Source organism: Carettochelys insculpta, chromosome 19 (genome assembly GCF_033958435.1).
Source record: "Carettochelys insculpta isolate YL-2023 chromosome 19, ASM3395843v1, whole genome shotgun sequence".
Classification (NCBI taxonomy): domain Eukaryota; kingdom Metazoa; phylum Chordata; order Testudines; family Carettochelyidae; genus Carettochelys; species Carettochelys insculpta.
The window spans coordinates 627,045-654,425 of NC_134155.1; the positions used below are offsets into that span (position 1 = coordinate 627,045).

The 27,381-nt window shown below is 43.0% G+C and overlaps 1 protein-coding gene across 1 annotated transcript in view; it reads right to left on the bottom strand.

Moving 5' to 3' along the window:
- PITPNA (phosphatidylinositol transfer protein alpha) overlaps positions 1-27,381 on the bottom strand; it is a 57,997-nt gene that overhangs the window by 26,960 nt on the left and 3,656 nt on the right. Inside the window, exons 2-4 of the mRNA XM_075013660.1 lie at positions 24,615-24,645; positions 17,535-17,680; positions 8,301-8,392 (exon numbers count right to left, since the gene is read on the bottom strand). Coding sequence (XP_074869761.1) covers positions 8,301-8,392; positions 17,535-17,680; positions 24,615-24,645 — 269 coding nt within the window. The remainder of the gene's footprint in view (positions 1-8,300; positions 8,393-17,534; positions 17,681-24,614; positions 24,646-27,381) is intronic.

A 27,381-nucleotide genomic window follows, 5' to 3' on the forward strand; every position in this document is an offset into this window, starting at 1 on the left:
TTAGTGAACAGAGATTCATAACTCCCCCAGAACAGCATCTGCATTTTACACATTGGGGAAATTTTTTTTTTCTTTTTAAAAACATCCCCATTAAATTTGAATGCCCATCTTCACACAGGCAGTACCAAAATTTTCTGAGGGACCTATAGCTCTATTGACTTCAGTTGGAGCTGGAAGTTCTAAGTACATCTGGAAACTGGGCTACAGGTGTCTCAGTGACATGTAGAAAATGAAGAATATACAATTAGTTGACTCTCCTGAAATTTTTTGGCAACAAGATATCCAACATCAAAGAGCATGTCTTTGGGAGAACCAAGGAGAGAACACAGGTGCTTTGAGTGTCAGTACAGAGCCTTAGCCACAGAGCTATCCTCTTTCTGAATACCCAAACTTCTTTCTCTAGAAAACCTTCCAATTTCTGTAGTAAACAAGCAAGTGGCAAAAAGACAAACTCCAGATATTTCCCATATTAGGCACTGAAAGACAGCAATCTTCTCAAAAATAATGTGTGATCAGTATCACCTTGAGTGTACAAAAGGGGGCAGAATCACAGGCAATCTTAATTCTGTCATTTTCTAACTTTTGAATACTTCCCTATTATTACAACTGTAGTTCTGACTAAAAATATTGTGTTACCTAAACTTAAATAGGCTCTTTCTTTGGCATAGCTTTGTAAGTGAACCTAACGCTTGGGAAAGTAAGGAACTAGCACCAACTTGAGATACGATAGCATGGGCAGGAGTTCCTTTCGTTTTCACAACTGAATCCACTTCAGTCCTAATCTCCAAGCCCTATAAGCTTGTCGATCTTATTACTCTGAACTAAACTGTTCAGTATTTTATGCTGCATATACTTTCAGAGACTAGAAGGCAGCCACATATGTCAGTTCACTTGTGAACTAAGTACTTGACCTGATCTTTCCTGAGATGAAGTGTTAATACAATAAGCCATAATACTACAAACAAACTACTGGTTGACCCTCTCAAAACCAGTACACTCTGGTCCAGCAATATCCAAGGTCTGGATGTTCCTGAACAGAGTCCCAAAGGAGGCTTGGAGGTTAGGATCCTGGCCAGGATGGCAGCTGATCTGCAGGTGGGGTGGAGATGATGAGCTCAGTGGTTAGAGCACTGGCCGTGTAAACCCAGGGTTGGGAGCTCAATCCTTGAGGGAGCCTTTCAAGGGTCTGGGGCAAGTTAGATAAAAAAAAGTCTGTCAGGGATGATGATGGGTCCTGCTGTGAGTGCAGGGGACTGGACTTGACCTCAAGGTCCCTTCCAGTTCTACCAGATGTGTATACCTCCATGTTTCAAAAAGCCTGGCTGGGGCTGGAGGCTTGCAATTGGGTGGGCCAGGAGCCCAGCAGGGGTTCTGCTGTGTCCCAGATCCTCGCTGGGCCCACGGAAGAGAGAGTAATCAGGAAGGCCAGCAGCTGAGCCAAGTGGGCCAGTAACAGGGGGAAGGACACCACTGATCTCCCCATGTCAGGAAAATTCCCTCATCTGAGACTGGTCAGGTCCTGAGGGTACTTGACTGGGGAGGTACAACCTGTGGCAAAAAAGTAAACAACATAATGTGAAAAAATAAGCTTAAGATAAAAAATGGGATACTCAAAACAATCTTATTAGTAAGTGAAGACATTTTTCTAAAAAGCATTTTTATCATAGTGTCCTTTTAAATTTGTTTTCAATATTTATGAATATGTAAAGTGGCCCAACCACCAAGTAGGGAAGTATCAGTATACCAACACTGCATCAAATGCTTGCAGCTGGCCTGTTCAGCTGACCTGAGCTATGGAGCTATTTAACTGCAGTGAAGATCTTCAGGCTTTGACTAGAGCCCAGATTCTGGGTCTTCACAAAACAGGGTGGGGGATGTCAACTGGCATAGGCCAGTCACAGGTGTGGCCTTAACACAAGAATGGCCACACTAGGTCAGACCAAAGGTCCATTTAGCTCAGTATCCTGTATTCTGACAATGGCCAGTGCCAGGTACCCCCAAGGGAACGAACAGAACAGGTAATCATCAAGTGATCCATTCCCTGTCACCCATTTCCACCATCAGACAGAGTGTAGTGACACCATCCCTGCCCATCCTGGCAAATAGCCACTGATGGATCTGTTATCCGTGAACATGCCTAGCTCTTTTTTGAACCCTGTTATAATCCTGGCCCTCATAAGCTGCGTCTACACGTGCACGCTACTTCAAAGTAGCGGCACCAACTTCGAAATAGCGCCCGTCGTGTCTACACGCGTCGGGCGCTATTTTGAAGTTAACTTTGACGTTAGGCGGCGAGACGTCGAAGTCGCTAACCTCATGAGGAGATAGGAATAGCGCCCTACTTCGATGTTCAACGTCGAAGTAGGGACCGTGTAGACGATCCGCGTCCCGCAACGTCGAAATTGCTGGGTCCTCCATGGCGGCCATCAGCTGGGGGGTTGAGAGATGCTCTCTCTCCAGCCCCTGCAGGGCTCTATGGTCACCGTGGGCAGCAGCCCTTAGCCCAGGGCTTCTGGCTGCTTCTGCGGCAGCTGGGGATCTATGCTGCAGGCACAGGGTCTGCAACCAGTTGTCAGCTCTGTGTATCTTGTGTTGTTTAGTGCAACTGTGTCTGGGAGGGGCCCTTTAAGGGAGCGGCTTGCTGTTGAGTCCGCCCTGTGACCCTGTCTGCAGCTGTGCCTGGCACCCTTATTTCGATGTGTGCTACTTTGGCGTGTAGACGTTCCCTCGCTGCGCCTATTTCGATGTGGTGCCGCGCAACGTCGAAGCTGAACATCGACGTTGCCAGCCCTGGAGGACGTGTAGACGTTATTCATCGAAATAGCCTATTTCGATGTTGCTACATCGAAATAAGCTATTTTGATGTTGGCTGCACGTGTAGACGTAGCCATAAAGTCCTCTGGAAAAGAATTCCACAGGATGACTGTGCAGTGTGTTAAATAATCCCTGTGTTTGATTTAAAACTGACACATACTCATTTAATTTCATGACACCCAATGTTTCCTCTAATCTTTTCCATACATGTGCAGAATTTTTCAATCCCTGTGCAGAATAAATTTTTATGCACAGAGGCATGTACAAATGTGCACCACCAGTTGAAACAAAAGCTTATCTCTGCAGGCTCTCTGCTAATCAGGTGGGCAGCATTTGACTCTCTCATGAATAGCTGCACAACCACACATACAGAGAACACTTGTGAACAGGCAATTACAAACAGGAGTGAGTTGTGAGAGGGGCTCTCCTGGAGAAGGAGGGGCGATTTCTGGCACTTTGAGGTAAGTGGCTGTCTGGAATGTGCGCGCGTTTTGTGTTTGGGGGCTCTGGGCTTGTGTTTGTCTGTCTGTTTGGAGGTTTTTGAGTGCTGAGCTGTGTGTTTGTTTGAAAGTCTGTGTGCTCACAGTGGCAGTTGGAAGCTGAGAGTCATAGTTGAGACTGAAATCTAAAACTCTCTGCTCATTGGTTGAGCTGTAGCCAGAGGGCGGGGCTATCAGGAAGGCCAGAGCTTGATAAACCCTGCTAGAGAGCAACAAGGGAGCTTGCGAACAGGTGATTGCAAACAGAAGACAGTTTTGAGAGGGGAGCTTAGAGAAGGGAGCTTAGAGGGTGTAATTTCCTTCTGACATATAACATATATCGCAAGCCTTTAAATAAAAACCCCATTTATATTCAGATTATTCAATAGAGAAAATGCAGGCAGAAGCCCAGCAGCAGAGTGGGGGATATCCTGTTTATTGCACTGAGTGTAACTTGTCTGGCTACCTGCCCTGTGGGTGGGTGGGTGGCATGTGTGCGCACTCGTTGCAAGGAGCTCCTGACCCTCAGAGACCAAGTTCGGGCTTTGAAGACCAGGGTGGCTGAACTGAAGGAGCTCAGGGAGGCAGAGAGGTATGTGGACGAGGCTTTCCGGGACACTGTAGCACTGTTCCGTCTCCAGTCTGAGAGCCCCAGTGCTCTTAAAGAGGATGAAAGGCTCAGGGGAAGAGAGCAGCCATTGGAAGCTCAGGGAAACCATCCCATAGTTGGGACCCTCCTTCCAAAGGATGTTACAGTATCCTCTCGCACTGAGGATGCCTCTCTGGTGTAGGGAACACCAGTTGTTAGGAAAAGGCAGGCATTAGTAGTGGGTGATTCAACTGTGAGAAACATAGATAGCTGGGTTTGCAATGACTGGGAGGACAGTATGGTGACTTGCCTGCCTGGTGCGAAGGTTGTGAATCTCTTGAGGCATCTAGATAGACTAACGTGTAGTGCTAGGGAGGAGCCAGTGATCGTGGTACATGTTGGTACCAACGACATAGGAAAGGGTACGAGGGACATCCTGGAGGCCAAATTTAGGTTGCTAGGAAAGGACCTCTAAGGTAGCATTCTCAGACATGCTTCCTGTTCCATGCGCAGGGCCAAGTAGGCAAGCAGAACTTCAGAGTCTCAATGCGTGGATAAGACAATGGTGTATGGAGGAGGGGTTTAGATTTGTTAGGAACTGGGGACACTTTTGGGAGAGTGGGAGCCTATACAGGAAGGATGGGCTCCACCTAAATCAAAGGGGATCCAGACTGCTGGCACTAAACATTAAAAAGGTTGTAGAGCAGTTTTTAAACAAAGAGATGGGGGAAAGCCAATCGGTGCAGAGGAGCACATGGACCGGACAGCAACTCCTCTTAGAGGAGAATCTATTGATAGAGATACTCTACGCTTTAGTAAAAAAGAGAGGAGGGGACATAAACAATGGGCTAGATTAGACAAACAATCACGTATAAAAGAATCTAATACATCTGGGATGGGAAGACAATAAGCAGAGGCAAATCTTTAAAATGCTTCTACACAAATGCTTCAAGTCTGACTAATAAGATGGGTGAAATAGAGTACCTTGTATTAAAGGAGGAAATTGACATAATAGGCATCATGGAAACCTGGTGGAATGAAGACAATCATACCAGGATATAAACTATATCAGAATGATAGAATGGGCCGTGTGGGTGGCGGAGCGGCACTGTATGTGAAAGATAACGTAGAATCAAATGAAATAAGAATTTTAAATGAATCAAAATGTTCCCTAGAATCACTATGAATAGTAATTCCAAGCTCTACTAAGAATATAGCAGTAGGGATATATTATTGACAGCCTGATCAGGACAGTGATAGTGATGTTGAACTGCTAAGGGAGATTAGAGAGGCTACCAAAATAAAACACTCAATAGTAATGAGGGATTTCAATTATTCCCATTTTGACTGGGTAACATGTCACATCAGGACGAGATGCAGAAATAAGATTTCTCGATGCCATTAATGACTGCTTCTTGAAGCAGCTGGTACGGGAACCCACAAGGGGAGGGGCAATTCTTGATTTAGTACTGAGTGGAGCGCAGGATCTGGTCCACGAGGTCACTATTACAGGAGCACTTGGGAATAGTGATCATACTGTAATAACATTTAATATTCCTGTGGTGGAAAGAACACCTCAGCAGCCCAACACTCTGGCATTTAATTTCAAAAGGAGGAATCATGCAAAAATGAAGAGCTTAGTTAAACAGAAATTAAAAGCCAGAGTGACTAGAACAAAAACCCTGCAAGCTGCACGGAAGCTTCTCAAAGGCACTATAATAGAGGCCCAACTTAAATGCATACCCCAAATTAAAGACATCCTAAGAGACTGAAAAGAGCCACCATGGGTTAACACCCATGTAAAACAAGCAGCGAGGGATAAAAAGGCATCTTTCAAAAGGTGGAAGGCAAATCCTAGTGAGGTAAATAGAAAGGAACATAAACACTAGAAAATTAAGTGTAAAACTGTAATAAGGAAAGCTAAAATAGATTGAGGAACAGCTAGACAAAAGCTCAAAAAGTAATAATGTTTTTTAAATACTTTAGAAGCAGGAAGCCTGCTAAAAAAACCTGTGGGTCCCCTAGACGATACAAATACAAAAGGAGCAATCAAGGACGATAAAGCCATTGTGGAGAGACTAAATGATTTCTTTGCTTCAGTCTTCACAGCTGAGGATGTTGGGGAGATTCCCAAACCTGCACTGTTTTTTGTGGGAAATGAAACTGAGGAACTCTCCTGGATTGAAGCGTCATTAGAGGATGTTTTGGAACAAATAGATAAACTTAGATTAACAAGTCACTGGGACCAGATGGCATTCATCCAAGGATTCTGAAAGAACTCAAATGGTAAATTGCAAAACTATTAACACTGGTTTGTAACCTGTCCTTGGGATCAGCTTCCATACCTAATGACTAGAAGATAGCTAATGTGACACCAATATTTAAAAAGGGCGCTAGAGGTGACCCTGGCAATTACAGACCAGTAAGTTTAATGTCAGTTCCGGGCAAACTAGTTGAAACAATAGTAAAGAATAACATTGTCAGGCACATAGAAGAACATAATTTGATGGGCAAAAATCAACATGGTTTCTGCAGAGGGAAAAAAATCACATCGTACTAATCTGTTAGAGTTCTTTGAAGGGGTTAACAAACATGCAGACAGGGGAGATCCAGTGGATATAGTATACTTAGATTTCCAGAAAGCCTTTGACAAGGTACCTCATCAAAGGCTCTTATGTAAATAGAGTTGTCATGGGATAAGAGGGAAGGTCCTTTCATGGATTGAGAACTGGTTAAAAGACAGGAAACAAAGGGTAGACATAAACGGTACCAATCCTGTTCAATTTATTCATAAATCATCTGGAGAAGTGGGTGAGCAGTGAGGTGGCAAAGTTTGCAGATGACACTAAACTGTTCAAGATAGTCAAGACAAAGGTAGACTGAAGAACTTCAAGAAGATCTCAAACTGAGTGATTGGACAACAAAATGGTAAATAATTTAATGTGGATAAGTGTAAGGTAATGCACATTGGAAAAAATAACCCCAACTATACTTAAAATATGATGGGGGCTAATTTAGCTATAACTATCAGGAGAGAGATCTTGGAGTTATCGTGGATAGTTCCTTGAAAACATCCACACAGTGTGCAGAGGCAGTCAAAAAGGATGTTAGGTATTATTAAAAAAGGGATTGAAAATAAGACAAGGAGTATCTTACTGCCTCTATATAAATCTATGGTATGCCACATCTTGAATACTGTGTACAGATGTGGTCTCCTCACCTTAAAAAAGATATCCTGGCACTAGAAAAAGTTCAGAAAAGGGCAACTAAAATGACTGGGGGCTTGGAACAGGTCACTTATGAAGAAAGGCTAAAAGGATTGGGAATTTTCAGTTTAGAAAAGAGGAGACTGAGGAGGGACATGATAGAGCTATATAAAATTATGACAGGTGTGGAGAGGGTGAATAAGGAGAAGTTATTTACTTGTGCCCATAATACAAGAACTAGAGGACACCAAATTAAATTAATGGATAGCAGGTTTAAAACTAATAAAACAAAGTTCTTCTTCACTCAGCACATAGTTAAACTGTGGAACTCCTTGCCAGAGGAGACTGTGAAGGATAGGACTATAACAGAATTTAAGAAAGAGCTAGATAAATTCAAGGAACAAGGTTTACAGTGATGTCGACAGAATGCTATTGATTTTCCAGGAAGACCCATGAAACCTGCTGCTCTAATGGCAACACACCACTTGTAACGTCAGTGCCATCTTCACTACCTTTGATTTATCCTTACTATTGGAGGGTTCATTAAGACTATGAAAGTGCTGTTCCATTCAAACTCCATTAAGAAAAACTCCTTTCTTGTTCCATCTCTTCCTAATGTCTGCATCAGAGTACTTTCATTGCACTAGAATGTATCAGTTTGTCATGAGTTTGCTGCAAAGCTACTTGAATGACTTTTCACACACTAATCACACTGGGTTTTGGTCTCTACTGAGTCCATTTCTCCATATCTGCAGTATTGGAGTTACATCCATTACTTCTGTTCCTACTCATAACCTGTCCCTAAACAATCCTCAGGCTTCTTAGGGCTCCTTGTATGTTAGCAGAAGCTCTGGACTGTCAACTTCAGGCAGGGACATATCTTATAACTGCCCCCTAGCAATAACAGTCTCATTTTTCCTGAGTCACAGGAAGAGTTATGGACTATGAGTGGTTTTTTGTTTATTTAAAAAAAAAAAAAAAACACCAACCAACCACACACCACAACAAAGAGGTACTGGTATTCAGCTTCTGCCGTGCCAGCCAATTCCACGGCTGAGGGTGCAGAGGTGCCAGTACACAGTACCTGCAGGTAGAAGCCAAATTAAAAAAAAACAAAAAAAAACAAAAAAACAAAAACAAAAAAAAAAAACTTCCCTGCCATGTTTTCCCCCCACTCTGTCATTTCCATGGCAGACCTTCCCCAGTACTCACCAGTCCTGCAGTAGGGATAAGCATTCCATGCTTTCTCATGTATGTTCAGGGCTCCCTCTGGGGCCAGCATTCTCACAAATGACGGCACTTTGCTGCATTTTGGGAACAGTAGAAGCAAGAAACGAGTTTTTAACATCCATTTTATACTGACTCAAACATTGCTTGATACAGACAAGGCACCTAACCTGAAATACAGATCCCCATGACCTGTATTTGCAGAATTATTGTGACTCGGATTGTTCATCACTGTGTGATATGGGGTTTCCAAGCTCTGCACCCAATCCACAATGAGGAGTGACTCTCACTCAGCAGGTAGAACAGAAGGTTTGTTAGTCGACAGGGACACAGCATAGTACAGCAACCAGAAACAGTCCAATCCATTTTGGGGAGAGAAGGCCCTGTGGGGGCACCCGCCAAGCCTGGGGCCTCAGCCTGTGCTGGGGGAACAAGACAAAGTTGGGGCTAACTGCCTTCCAATTCCCAGTTTTAACTGAAACTGGCCAAGCCCCATGTACCCTCTTTGTTCCGTTTCCCAGGGAACAAAGGTGAGCTCATATTATCACTATGCACTAATGCTGCCTAGTGAAACCTAGGGAAACTGCAGGGAACAGCGCATCAGAAAATGCATGCTATCTAACCACAGGCATGAAATCCTCATGCACCCCACTTTGTCACACTGTGTGAGATGCCAACACACTGATTAAATGCATACGGGCTAGAAGTGTAGTACAGGGGATCAAGGGAACACCTGATTTTAAATGTAGGCTGACAGCTTCTAAGGCCTTTTCTACCTAAACTTTACCACCACAATGGTGGATAACAGGATCATCATTAATGATTAAAAACTACCATGGGTTCTGTATTTCCCAAAACAGCAGCTTAGTATGTGATGGGGAGAGAGTTCACTAGCAACACCTGAACTGTACAACCTGATACACAAACTGAAAATGAAATATCAAAACCACTTATCTTCTACTATTTAAAACATGAGTCTGCTCTAATATTCATGGCTCCATAGTACAACCAGTGCTACTTCCTAATATTAATCCATTGAAGGCTATGATTTCCACCTATTTCACGCTCAGCTACACCCCACCCCAATCTACCAGGGTGCAGAAAATGTCTGAATGCATTCACCACACTTTGGTCACAGCAGGATCTACAAGCTGCTGCAGGTAAACATTTTATACTATGATTCTTAAACTTTCACACCATATGGACCACATCCTAACAAAGAACATTAAGGATGCCTGTCCTCAACATCTCAGTCATCACCTCATTTTCTATTAGGAAACATACTAGCAACAAATACAACCATTGCTTTTGTGGAAAACTAAGGATAGCAAAGTGTTTCACCAATTTTTAGTTCTTCACTGTTTTGCCTGTTTTGAAGAAAAAAAAAAAAGACGGCATTCAAAGCCTTCTTCCTATTTGCATGTGATGCAGAAGCTCATTTGTAATTCACTACTCTGTCAGGCCTGACTCATTACCCTAACAGTTGTCAATCTCTGTATAAAAGGAGGCATGTAAGATAATGGGAAAACTAACAACTTACTAATCAATATTGTTTTGTGGAGTATGTACATGGTGTATACAAAAATCTATGAATATGTGCTAGAATGATATTCTTAATATTGTCTTTGCGCTGCTTGCCAAACCTAAGACAGTAAAAGTCTACCTACAGAATGCACTTACTAGAGTCTGAGGACGATACCAAGCTGGGAGGGATTGTAAGTGTTTTGGGGGATAAGACTGAATTCAAAATGACCCAGGTGAACTGGAGAAGTGAACAAGGTGAAATTCAGTAAGGAGAAAAATGCAAAGTACTGCACTTAGGAAGGAGCAATCAGTTGCACACATTCAAAATGGCAAATTACTGTCTACCAAGAAGCACTGCAGAAAGATCTGGGGAGCAATGGTATCACAAGCTAAACATGAGTTAGAGCACAGCTGATGCAAAAAAGCAAACAAACATCACTGTGGGATTTATTAGTAAGTGTGCTATAAACAAGACAAAATTCTTCTGCTTATCCCATGCTGACTAGACCTCAGCTGGAGTATTTTGTCCAATTCTGAATAGCAAATTGGACAAATTGGATAAAGACCTGAAAATAGCAACAAAAAAAATTAAAAGTCCAGAAAACATCAGCTACGAGGGGAGATATAAAAATGGGTTCTCTTAGTCTGGAGAAGACAAGACAGAGGGTAAATAATAATTTCCAAATACATAAGAGACTATTACAAGGCAGAGGAATTAAAAAAAGGTTTCCTTAATCTCTGAGGACAGAACAAGAACACTGGTCTTAAATTGCAGAAAGGGCAGTTAAGATTGGACAATGTTCCCTCTAATTTTTTATGTCTATGTGAGGAATGAATGTTATGTTCACCAATATAGAGATGAGATGCAACATATCACCTCAATATTGGTGCCCATAAAGTTCATGCTGCACATGATCTGTGGTGTGTGGGGATCAAGGGATTTAGAGAGAGTGAGCGGGTTCAGGGAGATGAGAACTTTAGCTGAGGTGAGGTGTTTGGGGTGAAGAAGGGGGCTCCAAGCTGGAGACAAAGGGTTTGGAGTGTGGGAGCAGGCTCAAGGCATGAGGCTGGGGTGGGAGAGTGGGGACTGGACAGGAGTTAAGGTACAGAAGGGGGCTCAACATTGAGGTTTGAGGCCTAGAAAGGAAGTTGGAGAGCAGAGGGAGCTCAGGCAGGGGACTGAAGCATGGGGCAGCTCCTGTTTAGTGGTGGAGAGGAACAGGAGTTCCCACCCTGCTCACCTGCAGGCATTGCTCCCCACAGCTCCTGCTGGCTGCAATTCCCAACCAACAGAAGCTATGGGGACAGAACTTTCTCGCACTCACATTGTGCAGCTCCTACAAGGGGGAAAGGAGCAGGAGCATGTAGAGCCACCTCCCATGCCAGAAAGGGCTGGTACAGAACACAGTGGCTTTAGGGCCTGCAACCTTGGGCCAAGGGAGCACCCCCAGCTTTCTCCTCACAGCAGCTGCAGCAGCATCTGGGCTGGGCAGGCGGGGGCGGGAAGGGGGAGAGAAGGAGGAGGCGGAGGCGGAGGAAGAACACACCCCTCTTCACTGTGGTAGCTCCTTGGGTGGGGTGGCAGGCTAAATTAGTCAGGTTAGAGCTGGGACTGGGACTCCTAGGTCCAAGGCCAGGTTTGGGCCATGGCTGGGGAATAGCCACCCAAGCTGCAGCACTTTTGTTTGGCACTGGATTGGAGCTGGGCCTGGGGGAAGAGGCACATCAGCATGTCTGGTCCAGCACTAAACTTCAGGCTGTCTCCCTCCCCACCCACAGTAATTTGGACGCTAAGCTAGGTGCGGGCCTCCTTCAGTCACAGCAGGTCCCTGGATGGGTTCCTTGAGCATCTGCACAGTGCTGAATAGACAGCAACACAGCTTAAAGTGAACTTAGCCTGTCAGGTATAATATACTTGACCCTTTAATCTGGCAACACTTAGAAACACATTAGTATGCCAGATTAAAGAATTCCCCAGGCCATGGAGGGTGCTGGGGATGGGATGCTTCCCTGGCATTGTGCTCGCAAGGGCACACATGGCTCCATGCCCCCACTGTTCCCAGGCATCATTCCCAATGCCCATAGCAGGAAAGCTTCCAGACAAGCATATCGCTGCATTGCCATTCCCACAGCTGGAAGAAGGGGGCAGCAGTGCATAGAGCCACTTCCTCTTCCTCCTCCTCAGCCAGAGTCCAAGCTACAGGTGTTCGTGGATTGGGAACACTCACATTAGGGAGAGGCTAGCGTACTCAGTCCTGCCACATGTGCAGGAAACTGGACTAAAAATGTTCTCTCCAAGTCCCTTCCAGTCCTAAGATCCAATCTGCACAAAAGGCAAACAAAAGTATCATGGAGGAGAGAAGACAGCATGGCATGATATCCAGGCTGGGAGGACCATCCAATGTGAAAGGTGCCTGCTGGCGGAATCTCTCAGGCAGCAGGTGGCAGAGCTACAGGAGGAGGTGGCTACATTGAGGAGTATCCGAATCCATGAACAATTCCTGGAGAGTATTCATGTGGAGACAGCTGAGGTAGCTGTCCCAGCACACAGGACTGCAGACACACCACTGGTGGAGGAGGAGATAGCTCAGGATGGACACTGACAGCTGGTTACTTCTGGTAGCAGGCAGTGCTCCACCCCTGCTCTGAACCCTCCCACCGTGGTACTAGGAAACCCTTATGCTGTACTTGATACAGGAGACAAGGAATCACTCCATACAGCAGAGGAGAAGCCTCATACCCCCAAGGCTGGGAGGTCAGCTGCCACCACTGTGAGGAGGAAATGTAGAGTGGTGGTAGTCGGCAGTTCTCTTCTGAGGGGGACAGAAGCGCCCATCTGTCACCCTGACATTTTATCTCAGGTGATATGCTGCCTGCCAGGGGCCCGTATCCGAGACATTAGGGAGGTATTGTCAAGGATCATCCGGCCCTCTGACTACTACCCCATGCTACTCATCCATGTGGGCACTAATGACACTGCGAGGTGTGACACTGAGTGGATCAAGAGTGACTACACAGCTCTGGGAGTGCAGGTGAAGGAGTTTGGGGCACAGGTGGTATTCTCTTCAATCCTTCCTGTCAAAGGTAGGGGCCCAGGCAGACACAGGTGCATCCTGGAGGTGAATGTCTGGTTACGAAAATGGTGTTGCAAGGAAGGCTTTAGCTTCCTTGACCACAGGATGCTATTCCAGGAAGGACTGCTAGGTAGAGATGGTGTTCACCTTTCAAGGAGAGAGAAGACCCTATTTCAACACAGACTGGCTAACCTAGAGAGGAGGGCTTGAAACTAGGTTCGACAGGGACAGGGGAGCAAAGCCCACAGGCAAGTAGAGAAGATACAGACCTGGGAGATGGGTCGGAAATGGGAGGGAGCACAGGCTACAATGGCAGAGAAAAAGGATGTCAGAGCAAAACTAGGAGGCAAGATCAAATCAATATCTTAGATGTCTATATAAAAATGCAAGAAGTATGGGTAATAAGCAAGAAGAACTGGAAGTGTTCATAAATAAATATCACCATGACATTGTTGGCACCACAGAAACTTGGTGGGATAATGCACATGATTGGAATGTTGGTATGGAAGGGTACAGCTTTTTCAGGAAGGATAGACAGGGAAAAGGAAGGAGGTGTTGCCTTATATATTAAAAATGTACACACTTGGACTGAGGGGGAGATGGACATAGGAAATGGATGTGTTGAGAGTCTCTGGGTTAAGCTAAAAGGGGTAAAAAAAACAAGGGTGATGTCCTGCTAGGAGTCTCCTACAGGCCACCTAACCAGGTGGAAGAGGCTTTTTTTTAAACAACTAACAAAATCATCCAGGGCCCAGGATTTGGTGGCAATGGGGGACTTCAACTATCCAGACATATGTTGGGAAACTAACACAGCAACACAGACTATCCAGTAAGTTCTTGGACTGCATTGGCGACAACTTTTTATTTCAGAAGGTTGAAAAAGCTACTGTGGGGAAGCAGCCCTAGATTTGATTTTCACAAATAAGAAGGAACTGATTGAGAATCTGAAAGTGGAAGGCACCTTGGGTGAAGGTGATCATGAAATCAGAGTTCACAATTTTAAGGAAAGGTAGAAGGGAGAACAGCAAAATAGATACAATGGATTTCAGGAAGGCAGATTTTGGTGGGAAGCAAGACTGAGGGGGAAAAAAGCCAACTGAGGAGAATTGACAGTTTTTCAAAGGGACATTATTAAGGGCCCAAAAGCAAGCTATTCCACTGCATATGAAAGATAGAAAATATGGCAAAAGACTGCTTTGGCTTAACCAAGAGATCTTGCATGATCTCAAAATAAAAAAGTCTCATAAAAAATGGAAAGTAGGACAAATTACAAAGGATGAATATAGGCAAATGCAGAAATGCAGGGGCAAGATTAGAACTCCAAAAGCACAAAATGAGCTCAAATTAGCTACAGGCATAAAGGGAAACAAGAAGAATTTTATACATACATTAGAAGCAAGAGGAAGACCAAGGATAGCGTAGGCCCACTGCTCAATGAGAAGGAAGAAACAGTAAAGGGAAACTTGGAAATGGCAGAGATGCTTAACAACTTTTGTTTCGGTCTTCACTGAGACATCTGAAGAAGGAATGCCTAACAGTGAATGCTACTGGGAAAGGGGTAGGTTTGGAAGATAAAATAAGAGCAAGTTAAAAATCACTCAGAAAAGTTAGATGTCTGCAAGGCACCAGGGCCTGATGAAATGCATCCTAGAATACTCAAGGAGCTGACAGAGGAGGTATCTGAGCCATTAGCTATCATCTTTGGAAAATTATGGGAGACAGGAGAGATTCCAGAAGACTGACAAAAGGCAAATATAGTGCCCATCTATAAAAAGGAGAATAAGAACAACACAGGAAACTACAGACCAGTCAGTTTAACTTTTGTGCCAAGATAGATAATGGAACAAGTAACTAAGGAAATAATCTGCAAACACTTGGAAGATGGCAAGGTGATAGGGAACAGCCAGCATGGATTTGTAAAAAACAAATCATGTCAAACCAATCTGATAGCTTTCTTTGATAGGATAATGAGCCTTGTGGATAAGGAAGAAGTGGTAGATGTGGTATACCTAGACTTAAGTAAGGTATTTGATATGGTCTCACATGACATTCTTATGAATAAACTAGGCAAATACAACTTAGATGGGGCTACTATAAGGTGGGTGCAAAACTGGCAGGATAACCGTACTCAGAGAGTAGCTATCAACGGTTCTCAAACCTGCTGGAAAGGCATAACAAGTGGGGTTCTGCAAGGGTCTGTTTTGGGACTGGGTTCTGTTCAATATATTCATCAACAATTTAGATATAGGCACAGAAAGTACACTTAAGTTTGCAGATGATACCAAGCTAGGAGGGGTTGCAACTGCTTTGGAGGATAGGTTTAAAATTCAAAATGATCTGGACAACTTGGAGAAGTGATCTGAGGTAAACAGGATGAAGTTTAATAAAGACAAATGCAAAGTGTTGCACGTAAGAAGAAACAATCAGCTTCACACACACAGAATGGGAAGTGACTGTCTAGGAAGCAGTATGGCAGAAAGGGATCTACGGGTTATAGTGGACCACAAATTAAATGTGAGTCAACAGTGTGATGCTGCTGCAAAAAAAGCAAACATGATTCTGGGATGCATTAACAGGTGTGTTGTGAACAAGACATGAGAAGTCATTCTTCCGCTCTACTCTGACCTGGTTAGGCCTCAGCTGGAGTATTGTGTCCAGTTCTGGGCACCGAGGTCCAAAAAAGATGTGGAGAAACTAGAGAGGGTCCAGAAAAGAGCAACAAGAATGATCAAAGGTCTAGAGAACATGACCTATGAAGAAAGGCTAAAAGAACTGGGCTTGTTTAGTTTGGAAAAAAGATTGAGGGGGGACATGACAGTAGTTTTCAGGTATCTAAAAAGGGTGTCATAAGGAGGGAAAAAACCTTGTTGTTCTTGGCCTCTGAGGATAGAGCAAGAAGCAATGGGCTTAAACTGCAGCAAGGGAGGTTTAGGTTGGACACTAGGAAAAAGTTCCTAACTGTCACGGTGGTCAAACACTGGAATAAATTGTCTAGGTAGGTTGTGGAATCTCCATCTCTGGAGATATTTAAGAACAGGTTAGACAGATGTCTATCAGGGATGATCTAGACAGTACTTGGTCCTGCCATGAGGGCAGGGTGCTAGACTCTATGATCTCTCAAGGTCCCTTCCAGACCTAGCATTCTATGATTCTATGGCATTGACATCTCAGTAGGCAGATAAAGTCTATAAACCTGGGGTATCTGAACTGCAAGTAAGTGACGCAGACAACAATATTCTTATATTACAAAAGTGCATCAAATAAGGTCTTTTCTCAAAGCCAATAAATTCGTGATTACTGTTACTGTGAAGTGTATGCAGCTACACAATTTGAGGAAATATGAACACTTAACATGTTCCCTCCCAGAAAAGAAGGCAGGCAGTTGCCTACCTGTTGCCAATAGAACTAAACAAGGAGTGACACCCCATTTCCAAATCAGCATGGGGATCAGAAGGAAAGATAGGAAGAACTACCTAAGGTCATCCTGACCCTGGAGACAAAATAGTAAGTTTAAGAAGCTAATAAAGTTTTAGGAAAGGTCTCCTTAGCGCCCATCTCTGGACAGATGCTACAGCTGTGGCTTCTGTAGCAAGTTGAGACAGACCAAAGGGGCTGATGAAAATTGGTAAGGACCTTGAAACAATCTTCAAAGACTAATAATTTATGTCTTAGCCAATGGGAAGTGTATTTCTACTTTTGTTTAAGCTTTCTATCTTCATTTCTTCTACAGAACTTGGTATCACTTAAGCTATAATCCTCTCCTTAGTAAACTTGGTTTATTGTAAAAAAAATAAAATAAAATAAACTCAGTGTTGTAAGAGGAAGGATGGATTTATCCCCAGTTAAATTAGTAAAGTGTAGTGTGTTTTTATCTCTGTAAAGGCACAAAATAAATTCAGTAGATCTATGAATGCTCCAGAAGAAGGCTGATCATAACGGAGCACAACGTTTTGGGAAAATTTGGGAATGGGAGTGTGTTGGGAATCACCTCTGCCAGCAGTAACCAAAAAGTGAGGTTACTGTATTTAAGCAGGTTGCTGGGGTCAGAGCAGTGAACCAGAGCTGCATAGCACACTATCAGGATACTGCATGCTTGTGCACTGGTTTGGAAGCATTTCAACATGAGAACAACAGTAGGAAAGCATATACTTGGGGCAACAGGGCAGGTATTGTCACTTTCTCACTGGTTTCTTTCCACCACCCTGGTCCTCTGCAAGTGAGCATCACTCTTATGTTGATACCCTGTGATGTTGCTCCAGCACCAAGTCCTTCTTTCTCCTGACTCATGCTACATGACTGCCAATTTTCTTTTCTCCCTGCCCCATGTTACTCATGTGCCTAAGGCCCAGGAATGTCTCTTGTAATAGTGGGTGAAAGCTTTAGTCACACTAGTAAATGCTTCAGTTCAGGAAACAGTTCCCGGGTTTTTCCTTTTCCCTGCAACAACCACCCTAGCAGGTGCAGGTAGGGCAACTGTTTCCCATTGCTGCGAATCTGTGACTACTTGCATGATCTCTAACCTACAGAGTAGTTTCCCAAATTGTATCCTACTTATACAATTCCCCCTTACCCTTTAATCTCGCTCATAGCTGGAAAGAGGCCATTTCTCCATGCCACGTACCTCTGTAAGTGGTAGATCTTGTGTGTGTACTGACCACGTTCTCCATCTCTCTCGTAGGGTTCATTCATCAGAACCTCCACACCTTCACCTCCACCAGTTTCATTTTTACTGGCTTCTGCCACAGAATACAGTTGTCCCACTTGATACTGAAGGAATTAAGACACATTATTGCAACAGTCACAATTTAGATGGTGTCAACATAATTAAACTGCATGAAGCTGGAGACAAAAATAATTAGATTTGTGCCCCACTCCAAATATATCTGACATCAACCAAATTATACGCCTTTGGGGGATGGGTGCCATGTTCATAGCCATTTCCCTCTAACTATCATTTCACTCATGCCTTCTCCTAGGAACTTAAGAGATTGCATGCTCTTTCTTGTACACTTGAAAGCTTACAGTGATGTTATCTTCTAACCTGTGTGAAATTCAAAGATACACAATAGGTGAAGAAATTCACACAGAAAGCCAGAAGTGGGAGGTGACTGGGATATTTGGCTGCCATTTAGAAAGTGTCGGGCAGACAACGGCTCTGTAGGAAAGCCCACTCATTTCTGTTCACCATATACAAAACCACGTGTCCACTCAGATCACATGCATAACACACACACACACACACACTCCACTAGTCCCAATACATACAGCACTTTGTCCCAAAGCACCCCAAGGCACCCTACAAAGGAATTGTCATTACGTGTCTACCAATTAAAGTAGACCAACCGTGAGTGGCCTCACTATCAGTTTATGTCTGGTATTCCTGAGATAAGGTCTCCCCGCCACAAGGTATCCAAACTTTTGCTGTAAAAGCGTTCTCTCCTGCTCGCATCCTAGGCATTTTCAGACCACCCTTAAAATCCAGTCAATGAATCCCAATTTGCCTCTTGAACCCAATTCAAGCTCCCTGCTCTCACCTTCCAGGTCCTCCACAACCTCCCTTTCTCTGCTTAAGTTTCCTCTCTCCCTCTCACATCTCCTCCTCCAACCCACTGAAGTCCTTTCCCAGACTCACTTTAAAGAGCTTTACAAAAAGCCACATTTAAGTCATAACTGAACCAGTTTCATCTTCTCAAGTGGCAACATGATCCATATTCCCATTGTTCTCTTCCCTACCACACATATCATCATCATCATCATCATCTCCTAGCTAAAGAGGGTTTAAAATGGTTGAATATGCTCAAATGTCACTGTCCCGTTCTTCAGTGCACCTTCCATAGGCAGGCTTTCTGCACTAAACTCTACTTATGGCCTTTGGCATTACACTATCATGTAGGACACAGAGCCTTAAATACCCAATAACATTTGGGCTTAAATTTTCTAGCCTCCTGCCAAGATTCAACATTTGACAGCGTTAGCCTTATTTCTCCATCTGTTCTGGCCACTAAATGCAACACGACTTTACACTGTTCAGGCTCCTTAACACTAAGCATCTCCCAAATGCTTTACAAAGAAACAGCAACAGGAAATTCAGAGGGCTAGAGGAGGTAGAAGAGATCAATCATAACAGAAAGGATGATTTGGGTGGCAGGAGCCATGAAGGGATAGTTGCATGACTATGTACAGGAATGGAGAAAAGGGAATGATCAGACTTGTCAAGAGAAATATGATCAAGTGAAGCAAATCAATTAAGAATTTTCCAAACTTGATGCTGAGGTGAATGTGGGAACCAGTGGAGACATCTGAGGATTAGCAAATTAGAGTATTAACCTGAAATATGTTTAAGATGTGAATGGAGAGGGACAGTTCAGAGAGGTGAAGCAATCAGAAGCAGAGGGAGTGGTTGACCAAGGCAATAAATGTAAAGGGCCTATTAGAAAGGGGACACAAGGCAATACGCAAAATGCTAGACAGACCAAAAGACATCATGGCTGGTATGTGCATAAAGAAATATAAATGCAGTGCACTACCCTGCCCAATATACACTCTTCTCTCATATAGACAGAGAGCACAATGTGGAAGTTAGGGAAAAGTTAAACACGGAAGAAAAAGGAACAGGCATTAGTCACATTCTGTATACATAATTTAAAGCAGGGGTGACCAACCAGCTACAGACAAAGACCCACAGATTGAAGATTCTTTTATTGATTTAGCTACTGCCTCTCAGGTTATGTCTACATTATGCTCAGGATCAATGCTGCATCAATTGAGCCACCGGTAGTCAATTCCTCATGTGTGCTTAAATGCAATAAATCATTAGCTGAGTGCTCTCCCTGTTGACATCAGTACTCCACCAAAATGAGAAGAGTAGCCCACAACAACAGGAGAGCAGCCCCAACCAATCTTACCACATACAAGATGCTTTAGCAAATATGTCAACTTCAGCTATGCAGATAGCACAAGTGCATTGGATTGATGGTACTGTGTACTGCAGACCATGCCTCACAGAGGTGAGTTAACTATGTCCAGAGGAAAAAACATTCCTGTGAGTGCAGAAAGTGTAGACACCATGGCACATCCTCACACAAAATAAGCAGGAGACTGATCAAAAAGCCTGCAAAATCAAACCAGCCGTAAGTGCAGAACTCTCAATTCCAGGAACAGCAACAGCTGTTTGAAGAGAAGTATTTCCATACCCGCTAAGTTCTGTTGCAAAAGAATCTGACATACTTGTGGCCTGTATGCACTGCAGGCTTTTTTCCATTAAGTTAACAGAACAAGAACAAAATTTAGAAAGTAACAGCAAAGATATGTTCCCACAAAGTGGGAGCTGATGCTGGGCCAAGGATAAGGAAAGGGGACCTGGACATGAGCACCCAGGGTCAAGTCAGACAGCACTCCACATCAGATATGCCCAGGTTCAGGCTTACTTCCCAGTCCCTTTCAGCAGCACATGAGTAGAATCATTGATGTTTCTAGAACAGATTTACATAGAAGTTTTCCAGAATAAAAAAAATTTAAACATCATCTCTCTCTACAAAGAAAAATGGAAAGTTCAATCAGAACATTGCTGCATATGTACAAATTGTTGTGACAACCTGTCCCAACTCTTCTCAAGTAATTCTCGGCAGGTCCTTCGCTGCCACCAATAGACTCCATCTGATCCCGCGTCAAAATGGTCTCACTTTTCACACACCTTGTGGTTTCCTGTGGCTGACCCATAAAAGCAGAACACATTCTCTCCAATAGAGAACTTAGTGGAGTTATGAAACAGGAGTTGATTTCAAAGAATATATTGTACTGACATGAGAAAACATCAAACTCATGACGCCAGCACCAGAAAGAGGAGCAGACAGAATGGTTTTGCCCACTCTGCTGCGTGTTTCTGGGATAAGTCTCGGGGAAGTACAAACTAATCCCTTTTAGTAACAGTCTTGCATTCATTCTTCCACCCTAGGTATACAAGTTGAAGTTCAGCCCTAAGAGGATCAGCTCATTGGGCTGGCATCTTCACCTTTTAATCTTCTGATACTTCTGATCCTTTAATTCCATTCATATGGGGATAAGGTTCCAGATAAACTTGTCAAACAAAAGGAGATCACATAGAATGGACTGGGATACGTTAATAGAAGGACTGTGCTCTAAAAGTATGAATCCTGGAACTGCTGAGGAGACTAGACGCGATACACAAACTCGATTCTGAGACTCCTGAAAGCTCTCGATTTCCACATCCAACCCACAGCAGAGTCTATGCCATAAGACCTCTCACGCAGAGATCAGAGTCCACTGGATTAGCAGAATTCCATGGATGAGGTCAGAATTCAAAACACACCCAGCCTCTTTGGAAGGAAAAAAAAAGCTGTTCCGTAGAAGTAGCTTAGCATTCAATATGGAAATAAAAGAATTCTTTGTGTTTGCAAGTGCCTTCCCATGTGAGAGGAACAAGGAGGTGGCTGAAAACTTGTAGGCACACCACTTTAATCCATAACAACACTTTCGAGGCAGCAGATGGGCAGACACCCACACGCAGATGTACAAGTCCGTGCAATCAATATTACAAATCTTACAAATAGAAAGAGCTCAAACAGCTAGATGGAAAGAGAAGTGTGAAGTGATGGTGTTGGCAACTTGGGCCACCAACTGGAGGGATTCATCAAAAGACATTCTAGGATAGCTTGTCTGCTACCTGACAATGAAAATTTGTTCCTACAATCCAGATTTTCTTCTTCCAACATTCAGCAGGCTCATGGCCCAACAGTTGCACAATCCAAAAGTTTTTCCTGATGGGCAGCGTAAATTGTCACACCATATATTCATACTTATAGCCCCTGAATCGTTTTAAATTCCTCACCACAATTCTAAGTCTCCAGTATTTGTAGGTTGTCACATTCTCACCTTAGTGGTCTCCTGGTCAAGTTATTTGGTATTCAGCTGTTCTACTTTCCTCAGAAGCCACAATTCCTCTGGCCTCTCTGATCACTGCTTTCTCAACTCCCTGCTCATGTCATGATCTTAATAATGTGCCCAGAGGAACTCAATACACAAAACGTATCACATAAGAACCATATAGACAAAACACTCTCTACCCTAGCTCCAGTGCCTCAAACACCACATCAGCTTTACTGCCCTATCCCATGCATTGGCAATTACCCTCCAGTAGCAGCTAACACACTAGGGCTGCGTCTCTACATGCCACTTTTTCTGGAAGCAGCACACTAATGAGCTAACCGGAAGATGCTAATAAGGCACAGATGCAAATTTTCCATGCTTCATTAGCATATTGGCACACAGTCTGGAGTCTGAAAGAAGCTCTTCCGGACTCCGAAGTACATGTGGAGGCGTGTGGCCTGCAAGGATCTTCCAGAAGGAAACCATCTTTCCAGAAGCCCCTTCTTCCCCAAATCATCAATTGATTTTGATCAATATGATTGAAAACCTTCTTAACACCAACACAGACACTGTTCAATACCTCATTTAACCTCAGCAAGCTGTAGTCTAGGGTCTGGTCTACTCTACAAAGTTAGGCACTTTACTTCAACTTAATTCTAAGCATGTACACTAAAACAGTTCCAACTGATGTAACTCAGGGCCTGTCCACACCTCAAGTAGATCCACGCTCCAGAGATCTCTCCCCCAGGAGGTTGATTTAGTGCATCCTTACTAGACCTGCTAAATCAATGACTTCTTGTGCTCCAGTTGGCCACTCCAAGGGGGTGCAAGGAGTAAAGGAAGTCAACAGCAGAGCTCCCCCCCATCGACCCCTCCCCCAACAGTAAGTTCAACTAAGATTCATCGACGCCAACTACACTATTCACAGAGCTGCAGTTGTGTAACTTAGTTTGACTTTGGCCCCTAGTGCAGGCCTGCCCTGACTCACTACAAACAGCTAACTCCACCTCTGAGAAGCATAGTGCTTAAATCAATGCAGTTAAGTCAATGCAGTGTCAATACACATACTACACTGCTTATAACTGTTGTTGCCTTTCAGCAACCTCACAAGAAACATAGTGAGGATGTATAAAACTCCTTCAATTACTTTAATAGCCATATACCCATGGAACTTGTTAACTGAGACTTTGCCATAGTCTATGGAAACTATGGCATTGTCTTCATGAGAAAAATCATACTGGTATAAACAAAGGTATGCATTTAAACTGAAATATGCTATTATTTCAGAATAACTTAACCAAACATTTTTGGGCTAAATTAAACATTTCCAAAGCAACATAAACTAACCCAGGCAAGCCTACTATTGTTTTTCCAAAATAAAAATGTCCACCCAGAGAGTTACACCAGTAAAACCCACCCCCCGCCATTTAAATTCACACCCAAATTTACACAGCCTTAATGGGAAATGTTTTCCCACGTAGGCCAGCGTTCTCTCTATTTTTTCCATACAGGGGAACAATAAATTTTCTATGCATAGCACCAATAGAAACATGTTGCCAGCTGCGAGTACTCTGCTGCTCAGATGGGCGGCACCTGAATCTCTTATGAGTGGCTGCCAAAGCGCTCATCTCACAGGAAATACGGCTGTCGATATGCCCTTAATCTGAAATGTGTTACACTCTGTCTACAAAGATGTAGAGCGTGTTTTCAATGAAACTGAACTAACACAATAGAACATTTCTTGTACTGAGACATTTACATAAAATCATTACAACTGGTCATGATTAATCATATGGTGCATAACAGGACTGACCAAACAAACCTGACCATTTCCAACAGTCCTTGCCTACAATGAATGTTTAACATTGTTCGTTACCCTATTTTAAAACAATTTTCTATTGTAGATAAACCCCAATTAGGAGGAATTTAAGAGATTAAAATTTCTTCACTTTAAAAAAAATAAAAGACTACATAAGACAAACGAAGGGTTTTGCTTTGGAACAATCTAGCTAATGGAGGTATTTTTAACTTCTCTAGAAGAACAAAAAAAGCAGTCCTGTAGCACCTTAAAGACTAACAATATTATTTATTAGGTGATAAACTTTCATGGGAAAGACCCACTTGTCTTTCCCATAAAAGCTCATCACCTAATAAACAATAATGTTAGTCTTTACGGTGTTACAAGACAGCTTTTTCTGTTTTGTGACAATACAGACTAACACAGTTACCTCTCTGAGACTACTCTCTAGTAGAACAAGTATCAGAGAGGTAGCCGTGTTAGTCTGTAGCTTCAAGAACAATAAGAAGTCCTGTGGCACCTTATAGACTAACAGATATTTTGGAGCATAAGCTTTTGTGGGCAAAGACCCACTGCATCAGATGCATAAGTCATGTATCTGATGCATCTGATGAAGCGGGGCTGCCCATGAAAGCTTATGCTCCAAAATATCTGTTAGTCTATAAGGTGCCACAAGACTTCTTGTTGTTCTCTCTAGTAGAAGTTGTTCATAGATCTGAAAGCACCTCACAGGAGAAAAGACAGTATCAGTAGCCTCAACTTAGAGACAGGAAAACTGAGTTAAAATAAGTTAAATGATTCATCTAAAGACAAACTGAGTCAGCAGAAGAGCTGGGAACACAAATCCAACTCCCAGTCCTGAGTAAACATTGTATCATACTGTGTCATTATGATACTGATGGTGACTGAATTTCTTTCTTGTACTTCCTGACTTTTTGTCAGTGGTCCATCATAAGCTTAAACATTGTTTTGTTTAAGCAAAAAGTCCTGAAGAGGAAGTGACAAAAACAGACTTACCTCTTCCACAGACACAGGCAGAATGACACGACTGCAAGAAAACACAAAAAAAAAGAAAAATGAACTGCAATCCTCATAACTTGGACCTCTTAGAGCACTGTTTCTGAAACTACATTCTGCAGAACTCTGGTGTTCTATGAACTCACAAAAGCATCTGAAACTTTCTGATATACATTGAATAGTATGTATTTTCTGTTAATAAAGCCAGACACAAAGTTACTTCTTCATTGCTATACCACCTGATTAAATTACTTCATTTTGTTTTTACTGTATATATTGCTGTTTGGTTTGGGGTTTTTTCCCCCCTCAGATAAGGGTTTTTTTTTTTTTAATTTCATAGGTGTTCCGCAGTCTCAAAAAAGTTTAAGAAACACTGACATAGAATACAAGCAATTCACACTGCAGACATAGAAACACTTGGTCCTTGCAGCCTACAGCACTCTGGTAGCCTGGGTTTACCTGTGTGAAATACTAGGTTCCTTCCCAGTGCTTGTTGCCTTCCATTGCTGAGGTAACTCACAAAATGGCCTAAGACCAAATCCATAAGCATAAGTGAAATACCTGAACAGTGATCTTCACAGAGTATTTGACAAACATCACTTCACCCACCAGTGAATTCCAGCAGCTGATTAACACTATATAGCAACTAGACAATAGTTTGACAAGTAAAGGTCTTACTTACAGCTGACTGCAGTGAGGAGAGGTATTTAGAGACAGAATGTAACTGTCTAAACATGTTGCAGTCACTTGTCTTTGCAAGACATTTCATAGGCTAATAAAGCAACAAGGGCTATGGTTTTATGTATCATCCTGCAAACACCTAGTACAGTACACCATGTACCATTGCTAGAACACGGTTTCTATGCTTCCTTAAAAGAGTGACCATTATGATCAAACAACACATTCTGTTCTACTCTCTGGTTTTCTTGGAGGTCCCTTAGGGGAAAAACTGATCAGGCTCAACTCTAAGTGGGTTGCAAGATCTGAGAAATATGGTAATAAAAGTGTAGTAAGAGGACAAGCCTTACTGAGGCTCTCTCTACACAAGAAAAACTTCAAAATGGCCGTGCTAATGGCCAAATCGAAGAATACTAGTGAGGCGCTGAAATAACTTTCAGCGCCTCATTAGCGTGCCACCAGCCGTGGTACTTTGCAAGTCCTGCGTTTTGCTCGTGCATGGCTCATCTACACAGGGGTCCTTTTCGAAAGGACCATGCAAACATCAAAATCCCCTTATGAATAAGGGGATTTTGATGTTTCAGGGTCCTTTCGAAATGGACCCCCTGTGTAGACAAGCCATGCACGAGCGAAATGCGGGGCTTTTGAAAAGACGCGGCTGGTGGCACGCTAATGAGGTGCTGAATGCTCATTTCAGCGCCTCATTAGTATTCTTCGATTTGGCCAATAGCATGGCCATTTCGAAGTTTTCCGTAAGTGTAGACATGGCCTGAGAGTGCCAGCTTCCCAATTTCCCTTCCCCCTATAGTCCCTGTGTTCATGGGTGATGAGCAAGTATCACAACAATAACTAAACAAGTAAAGGAAGACTAAGCTCTTATATAAGAGCTAATAGATTTCTAGAAGCTTTACAAAACAGTCAGTCTTCACCTCCATTTTACAGATGGAGAAACTGAGGCAGGCACCAGTTAGAAACTTGTCCAAGGTCACCTGCCAGCCAGATGGCATAGCTAAGAATAGAATCCAGGTCTTCTGAGTCCCAGTCCAGTGTGCTAGACACTACACTTTTCTGCTTCTTATTAGTTCTTTTGTTCCCTGTATACTAATAAATATCCAACATTTTCCAGCTCCCATATGGTGTTCAGGTTGGTGGGAATAACACTTCAGGCATCTAGCACAAAGAATAATCAGCAAAAAGCAGAAAGACTGATAATCAAGGGAAATTTGAAGAAGATCTGAGATTTCTTGTTGTGGTCAATTTCCACAGAACTGCTGACATCTGGAATTCCCTCCTTTGCCTACCCACTTTCGTTCTAATTCCTCCTCCCAGGATGACCATTAATATTAGCGTGCATCAGTAAAAGTGCCTTCACCTATGTGTTAGGGGCTTAAACAAAAAGGGTTATGGTATAAATTCAAACCACCCTCTTCGTCTCTCAATGCACTATATTGCTAGTCTGAGTGGTCTTTTTTTGTTCCATATTGAAAGATGTTTTCGGTAATGACTAATATAAATGAAACTCTGCATTCAGTAAAGGACAACACAGAAAATCACAGCTGACCTGAAATATGGACTGGCTGAGATCACAGAGATATTTTCCAGAATGTAATAGAGATCCAAATTCAGGTGTTAAACAACAATAGGATTTGGCCAGAGAGAGAGAGAAACTACATATGTGTATACATTGCAATGAAAAATCTTCAAAACAAAGACAGATTTAACTAGAATTGTCAGATAATGAACTAAGATCTTGACACAAGAATATACTGAAATACGAAGTGACCAAAAAACCCCCACCACCATTAAGAATGACCTGGGACACTAATACCAGTGTATAAACTATACAGGAAGCCAAATGAGGTCAGTGGTGGACGAAAAGCTTGATACCTAAAATATTCTAAAGAATCTCATATCTGATTTGAGAAGATTCATATAGCAAAAAACCATTATGTATAAAAATCAAAATTCGTAATAATACCACCAGCCTGCACATCAAGAATATTAACTACATGCATGCCAGCACTTCAAAGTTTGATGCTTTGAAATTGCCACAGGGGAGAATTAGCCTAATGAAGTGCTGCATATTCAC